Source organism: Medicago truncatula, chromosome 1, assembly GCF_003473485.1.
Source record: "Medicago truncatula cultivar Jemalong A17 chromosome 1, MtrunA17r5.0-ANR, whole genome shotgun sequence".
In the NCBI taxonomy this organism is placed as follows: domain Eukaryota; kingdom Viridiplantae; phylum Streptophyta; class Magnoliopsida; order Fabales; family Fabaceae; genus Medicago; species Medicago truncatula.
Window position 1 is genome coordinate 45,720,130 of NC_053042.1, and position 23,592 is coordinate 45,743,721.

Sequence of the window (23,592 nt, forward strand, 5' to 3'; positions counted from 1 at the left end):
ACACTCTAACATATATAGAGTCCCTTCGAGTGCTACTACTTCACTTTACTTTCTTCTTACGGCATTCTCTCTTTCTATATTCTTCCATCTATGCATGCATGTATGTATGTATTGTTTGATTTCTCTCTCACTATGACTATGCATCTTCTTTACATTAACAAAATTATCGAGGAATATAACACTTGTTAAGAAAACTAAAAAAAAAAAATAGGTTTGTAATATTGGATTTAGGCTCTGTTTGGTAAAAATAGCGGATAGCTGATAAGCTAGCTGATAGCTTTTAGCTGATAGCTTTTAGCTTATAAGCTAGCTGGTAGCTTTTAGCTGATAAGCTAACTGAAGTGTTTGGTAAAAATAGCGGTTCAACTAGCTGATAAATGTAAAATGACATAAAGAGTATTCTTAATTCATAATAAAAATTATATCATTAATTTAAGTATTTATAATTTTGTAAATTAATTTTTCTTTAAAAAAATACTTTAAATTTATTAATTTAATATATCCTATGTATTATAAATTAAATTAAATTTTATTCACTAAAATTTTATCTTATATTTATTATCATTTAAGTGTTTCTACTTTATAAAGAAAATAACATTTACCTCAAAAACAAAAAAAAAGGTAGCACTAATAGAGTAATACTAATAATAGAGAATAAAGAAAATAACACTTACCTCAAAAAAATAAAAATAAAAAGTAACACTAATAGAATAGAATAATAGTATTCTGTTTCGTAAAAAAAATAAACGAAGGTATATATTTAAAAAAAAAAAAAAAAAAAAGGTCAGCTGATATATCTACAAAAATTGGAATAAAGGGATAGTAGTCTTTATTACGTAGCTTATTATAAAAATTATAATGGATAAATACAATTTAAATGAAATAATAAGGGTAAAATTGGAAGAAAAAGTGAGAAGCTATAAGCTATAAGCTCAAACGCTACTTGGAATAGCTTCTGAAAAATAGCTTATAAGCTCGTGAAATAAGCTATAAGCTCATGGTGAAAAAGTGTTACCAAACAGAGCTTTTTTTGTCAAACGAGCTTATAAGCTATAAGCTAAAAGCTAAAAGCTCTTTTTTTAGTTTCCCAAACAGACCCTTAATGATCTTTTAAAATGTTTAAATTCATCATTTTTCACCATTTTCAAATGTAATATTTATATTCTTATCCTCTTAACTAATGTCATAAGGATATTCTTTAGCATTTTCCAATTAATAATAAGAGTGTCAATATGATTTTAATTGTTACTATCATTGATGATTTATATATGTAAATTTTTTAAGCAGCAAAAATGATTCAATATAAGTTTAAGTAGAAGGGTACTTAAGTCAACATACAATTAAAGGAAGAGTATAGACAAAGTGGTAAAAACAAAATTATTGATAAAAAGAGGGGAAATATAAGTGTTTGTACTCTAGAACTTTGCAGGATATAATATCAAACATATAATTATTTGACGTCCACATTATTCTTTTCATTTTTTAGGCAATCACATTACTTCTTCATATATTTAAAATGGAGTTAAATTTTGAATTTATTTTTTATCGTAAAATTAGTTAAGTTTAATTCTTATTATGATCCATTCATGAAGTAATCTTGCATGATTATAAGCTTAAATGCATAGTTTTTTCTGATGGTTGGGGTTTGAACCTAAACCTGAGTTAAGCTCACGAGGACATTAAATGCAATGTTTAAACACACATACAAAGTGTATCAACAAAACGTAGAATGTATATTTATTATTATTATTAGTATTATTATTATTATTATAATTATTAGACAAAGTGTTTTTTATGTTTGTATAAACATTATCCATTTGATCTTGCGACAAAGATTAAATCTACATCACTACTAATAACCATAAAAAAAGTGTTAGTCTTATATTTAGGATACTATATATTAAAATGTATATCATATATTTTTAGGTGTAAATGTATATCATATTTGTATAAAAATGTAATTTGCACGCGTCCTAGTATAATCTAACCGTATAGTAGTACTGTAAGTAAACATTCTTTGCTTATGATCCATCATTTCAGTTACATTAGCTTTGTGCAAGAGAGAGATGAGGATGGGAAACACAAGCAAAACATAGTGAACATACAAACACAGATTGTCGACCGACCAAGGACGACCATAAAGGCTGTTACTATCATCATGATTAGAAATGCTTAGCAAAAGCCTTTTCTTTCTTTTTTAAGGGTGAAGTATACTTTGAGGAAAGTAGTTTATGCAGTAGTATAAAATGACATTATTACTGGTATTGTCATGGATCAAAATACTCTATTTTATAGGTTAACTATTTGGAACTAGTATTTGATAAAAGAACTCAATAATTACACATGCATTGACTATATGCTTTTTTTTCTTCACAAACGTACAATCATATTAGTTAATAGACATTTTTTAGGTATTTTAATAAATAGTAAGTTATAGGATTGCATCATGGTAAGATATGATTATATGTCTATTTTAAAGGAGAAGAAACAACTAACAAGGTTATTCATGGAATGGTTTAGAAAGGGAAAACGAAGTTAAACAACTAACAAGGTTATCAAAGAACGGTTTTGGAGAACTTAAATAAATAATTAGAAGGATAAATAATTAAAATCAATACCAATTTATTGCATATATCATCTCCGCATAAAACATGACAATGAGCGACTCCTGACATACGATAATTTTTAGGCAAACCGAGTTCACATCAAAATGAAAAGGATTACGATATCGTGTATGTATGTGACTCCATGGTTGAAGAAAGACTTGAAATAATTGTTTGGTATTTTCTATACTAACAAAATGTATCTTCTTTTTGGTAGCCTAAACCATAAAAACTTCACGGTTAAACGTGCTTGATTTGAAACAATTTTAAGATGAATGATCTTTTAAAAAGTTTTTTAAAAAACATATGAGTGAAAATAAAACACGCTAAAAAAATTATCTTGTTTTGGGACATTTCCAATTCCAGCCCTTTGGCTTTAGGCGTTTCATTTTCTTGGGTACCTGGGTCAAGCCTCCCACGTTATTCTAAATCTTTGCTAGCTACCCTTTCTGCTTCCCCAAGACCATGTAATCATTGTGTCTTGGAACACACTCCACCTCTCTCCCTCCTACTAGCTTGCTACTCCTCATTTGGTCTTGGTTTCGGTTATATAGGTAGGTGCACATTTTTATATTGGAAAATGTTTGATTACCAAGAAATGTTAGTTTTAGTTTTTTTTAATATTTGTTTTTTTGGTAAATGCTCACTCGTGCTTTAATGGCACATATTAAAGAACTCATAATAGAAATATATATATTAAAAGTCGTGCATTCAACATCTTAAAAGTTGAAATGTTATGTTTTTCAATACAGAATTGTTTTTGTTCCTTAACATGTGCCCTTAGAGTACAAGTTAATATAACCCTTGTTTTTTCTTGGATGAAATTAATGTAGATAAGACCGTTTCTTTGAGATTTTGGTGGTCTATGGGGAACCTATAATTTGGGCTTTAACTAAGAAGTATATATATAAAAAAATTGAATTGCTAAAGTGTGAAAATAATTTTCTTGAAGATGATAGTTTTTATTACGTTAGAAAATGTGATATTCAATTCTCTAATATGTATTTTTTTTCCAATTAAAATGTACTATATGATTTTAAGACTTTCTAGTATTTTTTTACTTAATGAACCCTTAATTTTATATTTTGGAGTTCAAATTTTAAATTTATTTTTTGAGGCCTAGAACGATTGTCCTCATTGCCATGCCTCAGATACGTCCATGTATGTAGATCTCATCATTTAATGAAAGATTTATTTTTAAAGTGTGAAACTCACATGGGTTTTACTCAATAAAAAAATAGATGTTAGAGAAATTGTTGTTAATATTTATCTTATATGTATATATCTTGAGAGACAAATAAACACAAAAGTAATGATATTATATAGAGAAATGCTTATTCTAGCGAGAGAAATTGTCCAGAATACATAGGGAATTAATTTGATTGGCTAATTAACACTTTTGCCTACCGTATTTTCTACTAAAGTTCTATGTAAAGTGATTTTGGAGATCTTCTATAACGCTTCACAATGCTTCGTGAAATAATAATTCGCTATAGCACTGTTCTATTATAAATATGACATGTTAATGATGTGATATAAAGACATGTGTAGAGAAAAAAATGAGATGTTAAAATAAAATTTAAGAACAGTTGTTGCAAGTACTCCTTTAAATTTCACCATAGTAGATGTAGTTGTTGTTTTATATTTGTGACTCGTAGTAGCCCTAATAAACACAAATAAGAACCGCGCGAAGATAAAAATTCTATATTGAAAATTGTAAATTTTATTCTCTAAATTTAAAAAAATTGTTCTTTTAAATACAAATTCTTTTCTACTTTGATTTAGTTAGCATTTTTTTAATTATATAACAATTTGAATGTACTATAAATATAGTTTTTTTTTTACATGGAAATTTTTTTATTTTAAGTGTCAGACAATAAGACGATCAATCAAGAACATCTTCAATCCACACATCCTTTTAATAAGACGATGTGTATTTTGCTAAATAATCCATTGTATGATTGACCTCACGTACTATAAATATAGTTCAATTGCTAGCATCAATAACATTAACATGTATGGATTGAAAATCGAATCTAAATTTTTATTTCTTTGTATTTATAGGGTACGAGTCAAACTACTAAATTGCAAAAAAAAAAAAAAAAAAAAAAAAAAATTTGAATAAAACAACTTTTGTATTATCATAGAAATATATATGCGTCACTTCAGAATGGTTGGTAAGATACTGTCCACGGGAATGTTTAAACTTGAAAAGGCCATCCACAACACAAGGAATAATAGATGTTTCCATTTACTTTAGACAAAGTGGCTGCCACACATTTTCCTCTAATTGACTTGTCAAGTTAACAAGTTAATTAATTAAAGTAATTCTTTGAGTTATTTTTAAGTTTCACTATAGTCCTTCTTCAAAAAAAATAAAAATAGTTTCACTATAGTCCTTAAATTTATTTCGTTTATTTTCGTCATTTAAATAATAAATGTAATACACTGTGGTCTTTTAAACCGTTTTCGTTTTATTTTAGTTTTTAAGTTATGAACGTTGGATAATTTGGTGTCATTATATATGTTAAGATACTTTGTTTCTTGATAGTAATATCTGAAGTGTTTAAGATTTGTAACTTAAAAGATTAAAGTATTTAGGTCAAATATTTTCTGCGGTCATTTAAGTTTGATTTCAATGAAAATGCTCATTAATTTGCCTTATTTAGTTCATGAACAAATTAATCGAGTTTGTTGTTGTTTTGAAAAGAAAGGTATTGTTCTAAAATTTTTAGTAGGGATGGCAATTGGACCCAAATCCAATGGGTACCCGCAAAAAATACCCACAATGGGTAGGGTAAAACCCCGCTTTTATGGACTTGGGCACGAGTACGGGTAATACCCACAAAATTAAATGGATATGTACACGGGTAAGGGTACTATACTGCCCAGACCCGCAACCCGCATATACATATTTATATAATATCATAAATTATTTATTTCTTTTTTATGTATAATTAATTTATTTATTTAACTATTTAAGCCTAAACTTAAACTTAAACCAAACAACTGCTTAATACAATAACAACTTCATCATGCCGGTGTATAATTTTTTAGGGATATTTTGGATGTTTTCTATTTGATTAAATACCACGATTCATATTATTTTATGAGTTAATTTTAAAAAATTGGGATCGTAGTTTTATTTCATTTGTGATTTTTTTTTCATAGTTAAAGTGCGGGTAATGGGTGCGGGTATGGGCACTTAGATACCCATAGGGTATGGGGAAGGGGACTAAAGTTGTTGCCCACGAGGGTACGGGCACGGGTACGGGTATTTTTTATAAATGCGGGTATGGGGACGGGCACTGTAGTACCCTACCCATTGGGCACCCATTGCCATCCCTAATTCTTAGAGCCTTTGGTTCAACATTATTATGTGCTTGTATCGGAGCGAAGCAGGGGTGAGAATAGGTCAGACCGACCGTTGTCAGGGGTTTATGGTCCGGCCTACTTAAAACTCGGTTCGGCTTAGTTCATTTATTAAATAGTTTAGACTCAAGCTTTTTTAAAAAGCTTATTAAGCTAAATAGGTTAGATTAATGCTTATAGAAAAGTCTACTAGGCATATATATATCGGTCCATATATGTGTAATTATATATACTACATTATATAATACAAACGTATTAACCTATACAAAATAGATGTGCTTGCTCTACAAAAATTTAATGGATATACAAGCTGTGTGTGCGCACGCGTGCGCACATGTTTTACCAAATTTTATTGATCTATTCGTCTTTTAAATAGGTCAAATATTATATTTAAAATTGTTTGTACAAATTAGGCTTTTAAGCAGACTAATAGGCCAGACCAGGTTTTTAAAAAGATCATGTCAGACTTAAAATAAGTCTTTAACATGCTAATATGTCAGACTTAGACTTTAGTTTTTTCAACTAAACCTGATTTATTTAAGCAAAATTCGACTCGATCTGACCTATTCTCACCCCTAGAGCGAAAAGAAATACTTATCAAATTCTGTGAACTGAGTCTCTGTTAATAAAATTACTACTATAATGAAATACAGATGAATTTATTTTTAAAAGTCCTTTTAACATTAGTGCACAAGGGTGTAAAAGATAGGTTAAATTAAACATTTTGTCAAAACCAATATATCTTCGGATGCAACTATTGCAAGTAATAGGTTGAAGCCACTAATTCTATACAAGGTATTTTCCACATAAATTTTTCTATGTAGCAACTATTAAAAATCAAACCTCAAACAACGATTATTCAGATACTCAAATATCTCTATCTATCACTCATGTCATATGCATACGTGAACATGTGTAAGTGAAATCGATCATTTTAAATTTAATTGGAATACAACTACAAATAATCACATTACTTTGTCTCCCTCAAGGTATCCTCTCCCTATTTCTTTAGGGAAAGAGGGTTATCTTTTTCCTAATAAGGTCAGTCACTAGACACTGTTTTCTTTTCTTTCTGCAATGTTACTATTAACTTGCTTCGGCATGGAACCCCCTTTTAGGCTTTTTATTTCATTTAAATTATACGATTTTTTTTATATTTATTTTTTTGCTATAGGTCATGGAAGCTTAGAAAGAAAGGGTACTTTGTTTTCTAGGACACTTTTGTGGTCACACGCATGTCTGTTTCGGTCCCATTCTTCTTAGCTTTTCATTTTATCTAATTTTATATACGATACACCTTTTGTGTGTATGATAATTTTTCAATTGTTTTCCATATAGTTTAAGAATTTAATTTTAGAAAAACCCTATTCAAACATTTGATGATATATAGGTGCACCACCACTACCAAGGCCATAAAACCACGACAAGTCTCATTTAGTGGAGTTTATGATGACATCAATCCCACCATGTCATGACGTCTTTTCTTTCAATCTTAGTGCCTATAGTTTTGTTACTTATTTTTCTCATTTTAAGTTTCATGCATTTTTGTATTTCTTTCTTCTAGCAAAAAGCAGCAAGTTAATTTGCAATATTTACAATCGCACAACTAATAAAAAAGACTCATTCTCTCTCTAAAAAAAAAAAAAAAACTCATTCTTTTTCCACCGTATTAATTTCTCACGCAGTTTATATATTTTTTATTGTATAATCCGAGCGACATAAAAACATCCATGAAAACCTTCAAAACACGTTAAAATATTTCAAGAATCATGCCATAAAAAAAATCTATCATTTGTTGGGTGATATATATATATATATATATATATATATATATATATATATATATATATATTTTGAGCTATTATATTGATCAATAATGCTTATATTTACCTTCAATAAGTTCCGTGAACACAATAAACAAAAACATATTTGAATTTAATTTGCGACATATATATTAACTTGTAGGTTGTACTAGCATATATGGCTTCTTTTTGACGCAGAACGGAAGCAAGGGTTAACAAGCGCTAAACCTAAAAGATAAACAGACATGTTACAAGTGACAAACCTATCAAATAAGCGTTTCTGGAATCCATCATAATTGAGAGAGAATCTCGAATAATTTTATTGAATTCAAAAATGCATCTTAGGCTGCATAATGTTATGTTTAAATAGCAAAAGAAATAACAAACCTTTGGGCCGAAATAAAATAAAACGAAATAATAATAGAAAGTTCTAGAAATTGCTAAAATATTAAAAGGCGGTTTCGGGCCTTCAGACGACCTCGAATGACTAAAATAACCCCTACATCATGGCAAAGCGATGAGTTTTGCTCGCGAGGTCCGGGACTTTTCGAAAAGGTACAATTCGGATCAAACGGACACCGGGTACAAAATCTACACCGTTTCAACTAAACCTTTCTTACGTACCACTTCGTCTTCGATTGGTGCTACTAGCTTTTCTACATCACTTTTCACCAAAAACTAAATGGTTTCTTTAATTAATCAACAAAAAGCGTATCAAATACTATAGGCAAATTATCTAATGGGATATTTTTGGTGGTGGAATTATCCAATGGGATTAGAATTACTAGTATCATAATACTTGGTAATTGGTACTCGAGAGAACTGATATCAAGTTTCAGTCAGTAGTGTGTATCTTTCTGAGAGGCAGTATTGGATATATACTTAGCATAGCATACTATAGTAGTATTATCTATACTTTAATTTCTCGTTAATGTAAATATTTCTATCCGACCAATAGAAAATAATGATGAGGTTTGTTCGATATATATAGACAATCCAAAAAATATACCCAGTGATGAAAGAAAAGTACTAGTACTAGTTTGTAATATTTTTATAAATGTTCAAAGTGGTCGTTAAAAAAATACGAGGGTATATTTCATCTCTGACAATTGAAAATTATCAATTTCCGTTTCACTCAAAAACTAATTTCCGCTTCAAGTTTGATTGATCGTTGTATCGATTTTGGGGCATTTGACGGGTTTTCAAAATCGTAGAGAAATTATTTGTATGTAGTTTGTTTGTGTTTGAGTGATTTAAAAAGAAATGAATAATCATTGTTCAGCAAAAAGATGAGCTAATTGCTCACTTGTTTGATAAAGTTAAACTATTATCTCTCATCTCCTCCAAATCCCTCAAATTTGCGAGGATGAAAAAAATGATCTTGAAGGAAATTTGGATTCACTCCAAAGTTCACTCCTTCCTTCCTCTCTCCTCTCGCCCACTTATCAACAACCAAAAAGCCCCTTAAGTAAAAGTTACTCCTTGATGTTTCTTTCCCTGACAAATTATACTAAAATATATCCGATAATCATTTATTTAATTAACATTTAATATTTATGCGACGCAGTGGAGTAACACCAATTCTCTTTTTCACCAACAAAAGAAAACAAATTCTTTTTGTCAAGTAGTTTAACGACTAATATTCATCTTTAAGGTGAATAAGTGGGGCGTCTGAAGTTTGAATCTCGACCCCTATATATATATTATGCAATGTACCTTACCAACTGAGTTAAGTTCACAGGTACAACACATATTTAATTATGAGACAAAATAAAAGTTTGTTAAAGTTACAACAATTTATTTTGTGGGGGCAATTGCACCATTTCCTTCAACCTAGATTCATCTCTATCTATGAAGTTTGGATACTCCAAAGATACTCGCATTGTATCCATGAAATATAGAAATTAATTTTCTTCTATTTTAAAAAAGAATATTTTATCGAATACATATAGAATACTTAGCATAAACACTCAGATACTTATAAAAAATTTCACAAATAAATATCCTAGTTGGAGGTAAAAAAAAAAAAAAAAAGATAAGACAATGTTGCGAGAATTTAATAGAGGTGTAGATGATTTTTTTTTTTTAGATGTAGATGATTTCATTCAAGGTGTGAATTAATAAAGTTGTTCCTAGATGAATCAGACTTAAAATATATGTTTTTTGGATGATGGCAGTGAGAGAGAAGAGATTAAGTTGGTCACCATTAAATAAAAATGGTTTTGAGTTCTTTTAATTATGCTTTTATTGATATCCGACCATATGGATGAAAATAGATTGTTATGATTTACACAAAAACTATACACTTTGTGTTTTGATCACATGTTTTTTTCTTCCTTTTTTTCCTGTAAATAGAGATATTTATAATTATATATTAATGAAGAATACTCAACGCTTATTTCTTTCAAATGTTTTAAATGCATATAAATTTTATTATAAAAATTTGTTAGCGTATTTTTTTTTAATTTGGTATCCGATTAGTAGGGGTTTCATTTAAAACTAGAGCAAAGCTCTTTAAGGACTAACCCATCAAAATCGACACAGAGGTAATCAAATCTAAAATTTTGAGAGGAATACACTTTAAAATTCCAAGTAAACACCGCTAAATCAAGCAAGTGAGTTATTTTTTAACATATAATACTATCTTAGTATCTTGGAGTACTACGTATACATAAAAATATTTTAACATGCAAGTATGATGATGGCCAATTACCTCTTACGTGATTTTATATAGTATTTATGTTCTCTCTCTTTTATTTGGAGCCTTAGAGATGATTAGCGGTACTCGATAGCAATAAAAATTACATTTTATTTAGGAGAGCAATAAAAGTTAATTAAATTGCTAAAAAATTATTATTTAAAGTATGAAAAATAAAATAGCACAAATTAGCATGCATTGAGACATGCATGCATGTATATTATGATGATGGCCTGATCGATTGTATATTTAAGTATATTTATCAAGAACTCTCTCCGGTCATATTTATAAGCAAAAAATTACTTTTTAAATTCATTGGATACTTAATGTATTTGGTATATATAATAGACCAAATATATTAGGCATTCAATGAACCTAAAAAATAGTTTTTTGCTTATAAATGTGACCGGAAGGAGTACGTTTTTAAGATCATTTGAGCTCAAGTAATTCAGCGTGAACTATACCTCACCTTTATTGAGCACAAAACAAGTAATGATGATAAAACTAGCTTTATCATTTATTTTTTTCTTCCAAAAAATATCAACATGATCCATGTGACCAGTTTGAGCATTTTTGTTTAATGACAAATGCTTAAACTAGAATCTAGGATCATCAGCTTATTTTTCTTTGTTCAAATCAGTTGAGCTACCGAACCCTCTAACCAGTTTAAGCATTGTTATTTGTCTACTCATAATTAACTACTATTGCACACATAAGGATTTGCATTTGGTCTCAATAAAATATTTAGCAAGCAAACAACTATAATTCATTTAAATTACTATAAACTTAGGTATTGAGTATGTTAGGTGATTAAGAAGATCTGCAATGCAAAATGATGAGGTGTTTTCAAATGGTAATGATATGTCAAAGTGGAGCTTCTAAGGCAATCTTGTTTTGTGTATAGGCATGTGTAAGTCATGATTTAATGTGGCTTCCAATTAGTTTGTCGCCATAACACTCAATTAGTAGCATGGTGTCTTGTGACCATAGGAGATCGAAGCAAGTTGGATAATTCTCATTTTATCAGAGAGACATTGATTTTATATATACGACCATGATTGTTTATTTCAACTATCAATAGTGAACCTTTCAACAACAAAAAGAAAATATCAATAGTGAAGTCTTAATTAAATATTTTATAGTACTCATTATATTGCATGTCTACTTTTGATCAGTTTTCAACAGATAGCAATTGAATACTGATAATTCCATAGACGATCCATGTGGTCCAAAATCCAAATGGATGTTTCTATATACTAATATATGCAACCAGCATAACGTGCAATATATATAACTGAAAAGTTTCTGGCCATACATTACCAATAAATAATCAAGATAAGATTAAAATAAGTTAATTTTCACCACCAATCAAGACCAGCTTCTTAATGGATTGTGTAGTAAATGTGCGTATAAAAAATATATAAATTAATTTCCACTAATTTGTGAAAGTTAAATATGAATTCATTCTTTTTGTGTACCATTGACTTAAGTTGTTAACTTCAATCTTTCTTATATCCACATCTACGTTTCCATCTTTCATTTACACTTTCGGCTAATTCTTAGACTAAGACCAACGAGTCAATTCAAACGTGACACTCTCCAAGTCTCTCAAAAGATTAGATGATTAAGTACTACTACTAGTGGTTGTAATGTATAATCTAAATGATTATGTATTAGTATCAACTCCAGTTCATTTGGTCAAAAGAAATCAACTTCTTCTCATGTTATAAGCCGTTCTAGTAAAAAAAGTAGTTTATTTTATACTCCAATATCAACGAGGTATTAATTATTTATTACTTATTATATCCTTAATCAAATTTATTTGATCTCAAGTCTGAGAAATGTTCACCTACACACACAACTAACTAGTGTATTTAAAGGGAAGATTTTCCCAATATACACTGAAGTTGAAATTGGTCGACTTTTGTTAGCATTTCTTTGTCCACATTTTCCCAGCAAGGGTACAGGCCTTTCTTGAAATAAGACCAACACCTGGTCCATATTGGCATAACATATGCAGCAGCCATACCATATAAATAAAAATAAATTTACGATGCTTGCATACACAAAACATGTATACACACAATACATAGTACTTGATGTAACTCTAACCGTCGTTGAAATAGCAAAATAGGAGCAACTTAACATTTTAGTCACACTTTTGAAATATAGACCTTGCTCACATGGATCAAGAAAACCGAATATGGACCGGATCTTTCATGGATCGAATAGACCGATTAAATTAGTAATATCAATGAAATTTTGTTAGTTCTTAATGTAAGAGCAAAGGGAGCAGGACCATATTTCTGTTTCGAAATACAAGTATTCGCAATAGGTCCTGAGAAGTAGATGGATAAATAAATGATAATCCCACCGAAATGAAATATGAGCAAAAATAGTATTTAAAAATTGTTTTCTATAGGCATAAACTTTAACGGTATACTCTGACCTTACAACAAATTACCAATGCAAGTTTTCATCGCCCAGCAAAGACAGAATCTTTGCTGGAATCTTATGATACTAATTACTCAAGGACTCTTCATCAAATCGAAATGAATTATGAAGATTTCGGTTATAGAGAACCGGACACAATCTAGTCTCATGAATAGGGAACTTTTCCATCTAACCAACAAATGACTAAGAATTCAACTTCGTTGAAGTTGAAATTAAACACTTCCATCACACATTATATATGACTTACATTATAGAATACAACATTATTACATATACTTCCATCTATAATTCTATATTAAGCTCCCAAACCAACTGCATCACAAAGAACCTTATCAAGCAATTTCTATGTACAACTCAAGAGTCAATAAGCCAAAATCAACGGTGACTGACCAATTTTGAGGACATTTTTAAGCTTTCTAGTGTCTTGCATTCACAGAAGCTCCCTTTTGCCTGCCTGGCAAAACAGCACCCTGTGACCAAGATGATGGTTTATATCCTCCAGCCAAAAGGCTAGATGCTGTGCTTGCAGAAATTTTTCTTCTTTTAGACTCTAGTTCCAGCCTTCTCTTACCAGACATGGATGAGACAGACAATCCTGGGAATATAGGGGCAGCATTTATCAATGCCCGCTTGTCCTTCCTATTTCTGTCAAACTTACTAGAAAACTTCACTTTTGCTGCTGCGGCAGCATCTTGGTCTGAAGCTGGAAGCAGTCGAATCCCAAGGCCCCTTTTCCTGGAAGCGGCTTCTTCTTCAGCAACTCTTTTCTTTTGACTCTGAGGAAATAGGAAAAAGAGGGGAAAATATTATAGGATAATTGAATGAATAAATAAACAAGATCAAATTATATGAGCTAAGTAACATACTCTAAGTTTGGCCCGGAGACTTTTATTTAGGGCATAGTCGTCCGAATGTCTGGCATCAGACATTCGCTGGAGACGCACAAGCACTGGTTCAGCTTGTTTCTTTTTTTTCAAATCTTCCTCCTGGTGTTCAAGGCGGTAAAATGGATCAGCAAGCTTCCCTCTCTCTGTAACACAAATTTTAAAATAAACTAAGTTAGCTAACATCCACGGTGGTGAATCAGTTACTACACTTAAGCACAGTTGCAATGCTAGGTAAAAAAAGCATTAAACTTGTTAAAGGGACATAATCCATAGAAAACAGCTGTTGGACCCAAAGGTTCAATGGCAAACTCTGCCAATTCAAAGATGCAATAGCATGTCTCAAACTACTGGGGTAACTGCGCACCAAATCAACATATGTACATATAAATAACAGAAAAGATTTTTAGCATCATGCACACCTTCATCAGCAGGTAACTCAAAAGTTTCTGCATCCTCAACATCAAAATCCTCTGTTTTTTTCTGAGCCCCACCGATGATCACATACTCACAGTTCTTTGGATCAGTTTGAATGGTGATCTCCTGTCTACAGCACGCAGCTTTCATGGTAAAGCTCCATATCTGCATGTATCCAGATAAACACGTTAATGATTAGTAAACAAGACACATTGAACAGCACTATTTAGATTGGTCTCAAGATAATGCAGTGCATTAACCCTTCAAAATAATGTGTAAGGAATGTATATACATCACTATTAGACTATAACTGGTTGTGTTTGAAATTTTCAATTTGAAGCGAGTTTTTTCAGAAAGTTGCAAAAAGTGTGGCATGGTAAGTTATTAATATTGCAAGACTTTAAGCTGCCATTGGATCGAAATTAATTATCGCATGCAAATATATTAAACAAGTTTGTTCACATGAGCAGGTGCTTCTATACCTGCCTTTGTTTAAAAAATAAAAAAATAATTTGTCGCTGTAGCCATAATAAACATTAGATGCTTTGCACTCTACTTCAACATACCTTTGTAGAGTAGTAATTCCCAACTTGCTTCTTCTCTGCATTGAACCGGACACCCTTTGCAATCATAGAATTGCATCCTCCGCACCATATATTGTAAGGCATCTCAAACCTGAAAGAATGGGCATTAGATGATATGGAATAATAGGTAATAAAATAAAATAGCCCAGATTGGAAAATGAAGCCAACTGGTTCAGCTCTTTCAAGTGTACACACGAAGCTAAATTAAAGCATGCACTCAAATACAAGAACCATATAAGACACGGGTATGTACCACCTCTGATCATATAAAGTAGACTATCCCTTTTGATCATAATGGATCATTAAATTGGTCAGAATTCATAAATCATGATACATATCAAATACTTTTTTAGATGTGATATAGCTTCAACTCATTTCTGACTATTCTATTCATAAATCATGAAACATATCAAATACATTTTTAGATATGATATAGCTTCAACTCATTTCTGACTATTCTAGGTACAAAATGGACATCATCCACATGGTTTCATGTAGCATATTACAGAGAATAAAGGATTTACGGTAGGAAACTGAACTTTCATAATGAGTTATGAAGACAAATGGATTAATGGCCACACTGTAGCTTAGTAGCTGCTGTTAAAATGAATCACTTACCTTATAATCAAGATACCCTGATCTAACTTCCTTGCTCTCTCTCTCAAGGCATGTTGACCATGAAACTTGTTCAGAGAACCCTGAAAGGAGGAAATATTGTGTAAGATATATGTACTAAATAGTAAATAATTTAACAGAAAAGATTTGTGTATGCAAATATACCTGGCTTGGATCCCATTCTGGAGGAAAGTAAAAGTTATCTGCTCTAGCCGCTGCAAGGGACGACTGTAGAAAATACAACCAATGCAAGTTAAGTTTATTGGAACATAAAGCAACAAATACCGCATCATCAAATACATACAAGTTACATTTTTTTCTTTTCTTGTGGTGGCCACGTAGAGACAAAGATCAGGGGCCGACAATAGAAAATAAACACTTTAGCCGAGATATGCATAAGTACTCATATTAGATGTATCAAACATGTACAGAATTTTAAAGTTTTTTTGAAAAAAAAAAGAAAAGAAAAATCCATTGCATTTTAATATCATCCATAAAGAAGTTCTAAAACAATGCGGAGCTGAAACAAAATCCATAATTTGCATTCCCTACTCCCCACTACAACCCAGGCATTTAAAATCTATTAGAATGACACGTTGATGCCATGAGCGTGTGTATTACTACCGTCAAATTCTTCAATACTCTCCTAGCGCCACTCACCCCATAATCTATCTTTTAAAACCATGTATCGGGGCAGTGAAGGAAAGAGTTTTTATGGGTTGTGATAGCTAAAATGACTAACTGTGTCATGTCGTAAAACTTATAAAATTTCCCCCTACTTCTGTATCAGTTTTAAATCCATTTTTCCTATGATGAAATACTGTAATATTCTAATTCTACGTATTCGATATTCTAATTTTTTTTTTTATTCTGCAAAACATTCAGCTTTCATGAATTACACATCCCACGAATTTACTCCAAGCTCCACAATCAACATAAAACATCAGTTTGATCATCCATCAATTTGAATCTCAATAACCATAATCAAAACTAGAATTAAACATTAATTGAGTCCATTCATGAAGAATATATTATCCATCAATTTGATCCTTAACCAAAAAAAACCCTAATTCTGCTAAATTTGATGCAACAAAACGAAAAAAAAAATTAAAAAGAGAAAGAGAATACGCACCATTTTGATGTAAGGTTCTTCAAATTTTGATTAGTACGTGAATCAGAAGATTGATCGATGAAGAATTGAATCTGATTGGGAAAGTTTTGTTGGATGAATGAAAAAATCGTGATCAAGGAGTTTCCTGGGTCGGAATATTTTGATTATCTGGTCTGAGTCGGTTTCTAAGGCGGGTCCTGCAAAGTATAAAGACAACCATCAGCCCTTCCAATAATGGATGTTATTAATTACACGCTCCTAATTTATTGTACACCCCCTCATGTTTTGCATGGCCAAACCACTAAGTTATAGCATATAGCTTATAACGTATAAACGAGTTAAGATATTTTCCATTTGCTAAAAATAAATGGAAAATTCAATTTGGTGAGAGATAGATACCAAAAATATGAAGTGGATTCTGCCACTAAATGGATCCCGCTACTATTAATTAAATAAATTATTTTTAAATTTCTGTGTTTTTATCTCTCTAAATGTAAGAAATTGAGAGATTGATAAATGGAAAAGATCTTGACTCCGTATAAACTCATATACCTTTTTTTTTTTTTGATCAAAGCTAGAAAAATTAAAATCCAAAGGAGGAATAGGCCTCAACCTTATTACAACAAATAAGCAGGTCAACTATGACCATCTCAACTAAAACAACATATATGCTAAGAAGCAAAGAAAACTGTTGGCTAAATCTATGCTCTTAAACCATAATCTGCCAAGAAACTAATCTGCCAGACAACATATCTCATGACAGTCAAACATATTTGGGATTGCTTTTGATTACACCCTTTTTGGAACGAGTTTGGATGTGCTCACTACTTGTGACGCCATCAGTGGTTTTGCCATTGTGATTCTGAACTCTTTTCTTACTTGCCTTCCTACCAGGTTTGACAAAGCTATCGTTATGAGGATGCTGCACTAAGTACTTTCCTGCAATACTAGTCTCACAAGTATCCAATTTCTCAGTGTTAGTGTCCGGATCCATAGTACTGTCAGTAGCAGGATCTGTATCCTCCTCATCTCCCCAGAACTTGCGTAATATTTGAACACTCTTCATGCTTGCTGCAGTAAAATTCTTGGAGCTACCAGTGATTATAACCTTCCCTTTATCAGGGCCAAGCACCTCGTCTGTAGTTGTGATAGGAGTGACCAAAGGAAAATGATACAAACTGGTATCAACATATGGATCTGGCATGGGGTGCCTCCCATGATCTGACTCCAACACCTGTGTGTTTGGAACTAAGACAACAAGTTGTGATGAGTCCTTTTCCAATGTACAAGGATCCTCAGAGCTTGTAACTTTCTCCAAACAAACACTCTCCTTGGATGCTTGTTTAGCACTTTCAGTGACCTCAAAAACAGGTGAATCATCCAAGTTCTTGTCAGTTGTATGTATCTCAGCTTGATTACTCATAACATGCATAGTCTTAACAAGTTCCTTGGTCACATTATCACATAGAGTCTCACCACCTTCCACAGCAGTGATAGAGTTGCTTGGTGATTCCATATTATCAGATGGAATTTGAGTTTTGGCAGGCTTTTTACCAACTGCCTCATTGCTAGATGGAGCAATTTTGTGAACAATAGTTTCCTCATCTTTCTTGGAATTCAAACTAGCTTTGGACTGAGCTTTGGTGTTCACATTGTGAGCTTTTCTAGTTACATTAGTAGGTGTCTCATGATTCATTTTAGAGCAAGTATGAATGCTATGCCCCAAATTCTTGCAATGTGCACAATACAATGGATGTCTCTCATACTGAACCACTTATAGAGAGAGCATGGCCTTCCCTTTCAACAATAACAGAGTCAAACATCTTGTTGGCCAAATCAACATCAACTAAGACCCTAGCAAAAAGGCCAAATCTCCTATTCACTGTAGCATCATCAATTGTAAGTGGTGATCCCAAACCTGATGCAATCTCAAAAATCGTTTGTTTTCCCCAATATTCATGTGGCAAATTCATTAGCCTAACCCATACTTGAGCATGTGTTTGTGCCTGCGCCTTAGAGATAAAATCTTTTGTCCAACAAGAAAAGTGCATGAAGCCAGGTTTGAGATTAACAACACCAATGGCCCAAACTTGTTTCATCTCCTCAATTGTACTAAAATTAAGCTCAAAAATCCCTTTCCTAAAGGAATTAAGTTCCAATTGTTCAAATTAGGCCAGAGATTGTTGAGTTTCACCTTCAAAGCTTGCGTAGTTAATGGCGAATCTCCTTTATGAAGGGTTAAACGGCCGTGTAGATTGCACTGACAAGCTGCTAGACCAGATTCATACACAGCTTGAGAAATCTTCACCCTAACTGAATCGCCCATTATCACCTTTGGAGGAAGCTTCGAGAGAAAAGAATCACATGAAACCGCGCCAGAAAGGGCTTGTGCGAAGGATTTCCCGGATGTCGTTGGATTCGTCGCCGCCATGGTTCCGAAATAAACGAAAACTCCAAAGAGAGGTCACCGGAAAAGTGATGCGAAAATCTCCCAAAAATCAGAAAAACGAGATGAAAGATGAAATTAGGGTTGTAGAGAGGACGCAACCTCCGTAGGGAGAAGAGAAGCGCCCGTGAAAAACAAGAGAACTCATATACCTATTTAATAATGCATGTTCTCTCTATAGCTTTTAGTGTTTTTTCACGAGTTTATAACATTTCTTAGCTTAGCTTCTTCTAAAAAAAGTTTATTAACATATATTTTTTCCTCTCATTTTCATCACCATTATCTTAACTAAAAATTAATATTAAAAATATACTTTTATGTCATTTATAATTACCAATTAGCTCAACCACAAGGTGAAAATTGACATCCATAGTGTAGCAAGCAATATATAGAGGCGTAACTTACAATTAGCCTTACATTTACCAATTCTTAACTAATTCTACGTTTACCAGTTAGCCTTTTTCGGAGTGACTTTTAATCAACTCATTTCTACCATTAGCATACAACTGCTACCGGAAGGTTATAACGGTTGAGATTTTAAATTAAAAAACAAATATTTGTTTAATAAAAATACATAATAATAATAACAAACAAATCATGTTCCCTTCTTCTCTCATATCACAACAACCTTTTATTATTTTATAATTTAAAATCTCAACCGTTAGATATTTTTACTGTACATTTTTCTATTTGTCAAACACAAGCTTGATCCCTCTCCCTTCCCCTCACACCATTTAACGCCAATTGCATAGATGGTTGATTATACACACGATTGATGAAAAAACAAATGAAATTAGTTTTGTTTTTGCAAGGTTAAAGAGAAATATGATATTTGCTGAGGAAGAAATTGACATTGATAGTTGAACAAACACGAAGGAGTTGGCAAAAACAAATGAATTTAGGCATAATGGAAGCAGACGTAAGAGCAAGCCTAGTAGAGCTGTTGAAACTGAGGTGCAGTGCAACCGGCGAATGAGCAATATTATTTTCCTCAAATTATGATATTAGTCAAACAATTATGTTTTGTTCATTCTACAACATGTCTCCGTTATCTACATTATAGGTAAAATTTAGGTTGCCCATCTTGTATCACCGCCCTTAAAATCGTTTATTATATCAATGGTAAGAAAAACAGCATGCCACATCGATCCATCTCATGCTAAAAGTCACCAATATGGATTGCAAGCATGCTCAAAACCATCGATCTTTCCTTACAGCCAATCATATCTTCTATTTGATCATGTTAACCAATACTTCCGTGACACTAGTTAAGGAGACCAAAAAAGAAAGTTTTAAATTGAAAAAGAACTTTTGACTTTTAAGAAATTGACTACACAAATTTGCTTCCTTAACTAGTGCCCTGAAGCGGTGTCAGTCTCCTCATACAAGGTTAACATTTCCCTTAATAATAATACAAGGTTTTTCTTAATAATAATAATAATAATAATCATTCCTGATTTGATATTACATTACCAATCATACAAGGTTTTCTTTATTTCTCATGAAACAATAAATGTTAAAAGTGATATCTCTACCTCTCATGTTCCTCACACTCCCCATGGCATGGAGATTATAACATCAAAATGTTACTCTAGACTCTCTGTTCCTCCATCATGGCCTAAATCTCAAGTAATTCACATTCTTCTATGGCTATCTTTCCTATTTTTGCTCTTTCATGGGCATTACAATCTCAAGTCAAAGATCATCAAGAAACAGCGGTTATTACAAGAAAAAACAAAAAACCAAAACAATTGGAATCCAAGTAAATTAAAACATCATTCCACTTTCCTCAATTGTTTTTTCCTCCACTATAAACTAACTGAAACAAAATCAATATCACAGTTTCTTTTGATCATAGAAAAACCAAATCATAATTCATTAGCCTCATAAACAATTGAACCCTCACCTAAGTCTGTCTCCTCATACGCTTCCTAAGCTTCTGATACTTATGTTTGTTCATCTTCTTCTTCCGCTTCTTCTTCACGCTATCTGCCCAAAGGGTTTGAGCATCTTCCAACTCAGCATCCTCTGCCACATGGGAAAGAATCCCATTTTCCAAAACGGGTTTTGAAGCAAACCCAAAAGGGAAACTAGGGAAGATCAAGGTTGAACTTGAGGACCCAACAAATTGATGTGTTAATATTGGGCTTGTCGGGAGAGTTTCAGTGGGTAAGTCGTGTCCTTGATTAAGAGGAATAATGGGGTTTGGTGTTTGTAAAGGGTGAAAGGCAGCGACGAATCTAGAGGATGGAGGTTTTTTCAGAAGTTTCTGAAACAATGAAATCATTGAAGAACCAAAGACAATTTTTTCCTGTTTCAAAAAAGGATTTAGAGTTATGTACATGTTTAATACATCTAATTTGAGCATATCAATGTTTCAGGAGACGTGACCAAAACATTATCCAGAGTTTGCACTTAAGAATATACTATCCCCTCCCCCAACACCACCTAGACATTTGAAATCTATTAAAATGACCAGTTTCCGCCATGAGTGTGTGTATCAATTTCATTCAAGGAAGCACTAAAGCTTCAACATAAAGTGATATACTCCGAAGTAAACTGCCACCCGGCCACCCCAAATCCTTCAACTTTATACTTCCATTTTAGTTTGGAATTGGATACCACAGGTGACTAACAGTATCATTGGTGCCAATAACAATTTATGCATACTTTTGAAACATCATGTTAAAATCTAATATACAAATTAATATGCAACACCCTAAACAATTTCCTTTCTACCGAAAAAATGTATACAACACCCTACCTGTGTCGCCATATAACTTGTAACAAATTGTCATACTCCAGTATTAGTTTTTTTTTTTTTTTTTTTTTTTTTCTATATCCATTTTCATTCCTAAATTCCTATGACACAATACTATAACAGATTAACAGAAGACCACACATATTCGAATTACACACTGCACTATTTACTCCACCCACAACAACCAACATAACATCATCAACCAAAACGAAATAACCATAACAGAATAAAGAATTAAACATTAATACAGTCGTTGTAGAATGTATCGTATCATACATCAATTTGATCCCTAAATCGTGAAAAGGGGTAAATTGATAAATGATGTAATTTTCAGTAACAATATCAAATTGATAATAGGTTAACTTCAAAATCAAACACCACAACAGAAACATGAATCGGAAAAACAAAACTCTAATCCTGATAATTTGAAGCAACAGAGAGAGAGAGAGAGAGAGCACGCACCATTTCGATGTATCCTTGTTCAAATTTTGATTATTTTTTCACTTCGGATCATAAGGTCGATCAGCGAGAAAGTTGTAATGAAGAGGTTTCGCTGAATCTTCCTTTGCCGGTGGTCGGAATACAGATTTTCGGGTTCTAAGGCCTGCAGAGAATGATACTTTGGGCTTTCCTTATAGGCCTGCCTGCAAGCTCTTCCACTTTGGACTAATGAATGGAAGTTGTTATTCATACTCCATTTTAATCTGTAATACACCTACCCTATTTTTTTTTTTAATTTTATTTGGAATATCTCTTTTCGATAACTTAATTTCAGAACCCCTTAAATATATTAGTTTAAAAATTTGATCTAACAAGAGATGTGCTGAATTTTGATGTACAGTGTATAAAATGTTGGTGTGTATTCTTTTTGTTTTTGTTACAAATGTTGGTGAGTATTCAACATCCAATTAATTATTTATTTTAAAAAGAATTTAATTTTTTTTTTAATTAATCTTGTCTACAGAGTATAGTATGATACCCACCAAAACTTCTGAGTACTAAATAATTTTTGAAAAATGTTTAGTTAACTTCAAAAATTATTCAAAATTTAGAAAGAAAAAAACTAGGGTTAAAGGTGCTTTACCCTTCTGTAATATAGGTTATTTTCGGTTTTTCTCCTGTAATTTTTTTTTATTTACCCCTTGTAAAATATATTTTTTTGAAATACCCCCTAATAGGTCATAAAAAAACGATAATTTTTTTTTTTACAGAGGGGTAAATCATAAAATATATTTTATAGGGGGAAAACCGGAAATGACATATATTACAGAGGGGTAAAGTACCATTAACCCAAAAAAACTAATATAAAAGAAAATGATATACGTACCTGACCAGCTAGTCGATAAAAAAATTAAACTATGGAGTTGTTCGAAACTCAAATGGGAGTTTAATTTATAGGTTTTCTTGTAATTATAATGCTTGTTCAGTTGTTATGGAAGAACTTTGGGTAGTTTACATGGGACTAAAGCTAGCTCTAGATTATGGCTTTAAGAAGGTGATTGTTGGATTGAATTCGCATGAAGCTGTTGAGCTTATAGTGAAGAGACACGGTAGACCGTTGAAGACATCTTTTTATTATCATATATATAAATTTTTAGATTTCTTAGTTGTTTGTTAAGTTTATAAGTTACATGTTTCAACATGTCTATCTTAAAATCAACAAAGTTGCGGATACTTTTACCAAGTTTAGGTTGAATAGGTCGGATGGCCTTGAGAATTTATTCGTAGTTCCTAACTTTGCTTCTTGTGCTATGTTAGCTTGTAAGAGTTTTTAGTTTTTTCTTATTGCTTGCGTCTTATTGGGGGTAACCGATAACCCTTCTTATTAACCAAAAAAACACCAAG

General features: G+C 31.9%; 2 protein-coding genes across 2 annotated transcripts; both read right to left on the bottom strand.

Annotated features, from left to right (window-relative positions):
• Window positions 1-12,876: 12,876 nt before the first annotated feature.
• Window positions 12,877-16,715, bottom strand: LOC11417811 (coiled-coil domain-containing protein 130). The gene is made up of 7 exons (XM_003591786.4): window positions 16,562-16,715; window positions 15,595-15,657; window positions 15,433-15,512; window positions 14,797-14,905; window positions 14,236-14,395; window positions 13,796-13,959; window positions 12,877-13,705 (listed from the first exon to the last, which is right to left on the bottom strand). Exons 1-7 carry the CDS (start codon window positions 16,562-16,564, stop codon window positions 13,346-13,348), a joined length of 939 nt encoding a protein of 312 aa, XP_003591834.1. The 5' UTR covers window positions 16,565-16,715; the 3' UTR covers window positions 12,877-13,345.
• A 3,696-nt stretch (window positions 16,716-20,411) lies between these two features.
• Window positions 20,412-22,367, bottom strand: LOC11422382 (uncharacterized). Its single transcript, XM_003591788.4, has 2 exons — window positions 22,210-22,367; window positions 20,412-21,297 (listed from the first exon to the last, which is right to left on the bottom strand). Exons 1-2 carry the CDS (start codon window positions 22,210-22,212, stop codon window positions 20,893-20,895), a joined length of 408 nt encoding a protein of 135 aa, XP_003591836.1. The 5' UTR covers window positions 22,213-22,367; the 3' UTR covers window positions 20,412-20,892.
• Between the last annotated feature and the right edge of the window lie 1,225 nt (window positions 22,368-23,592).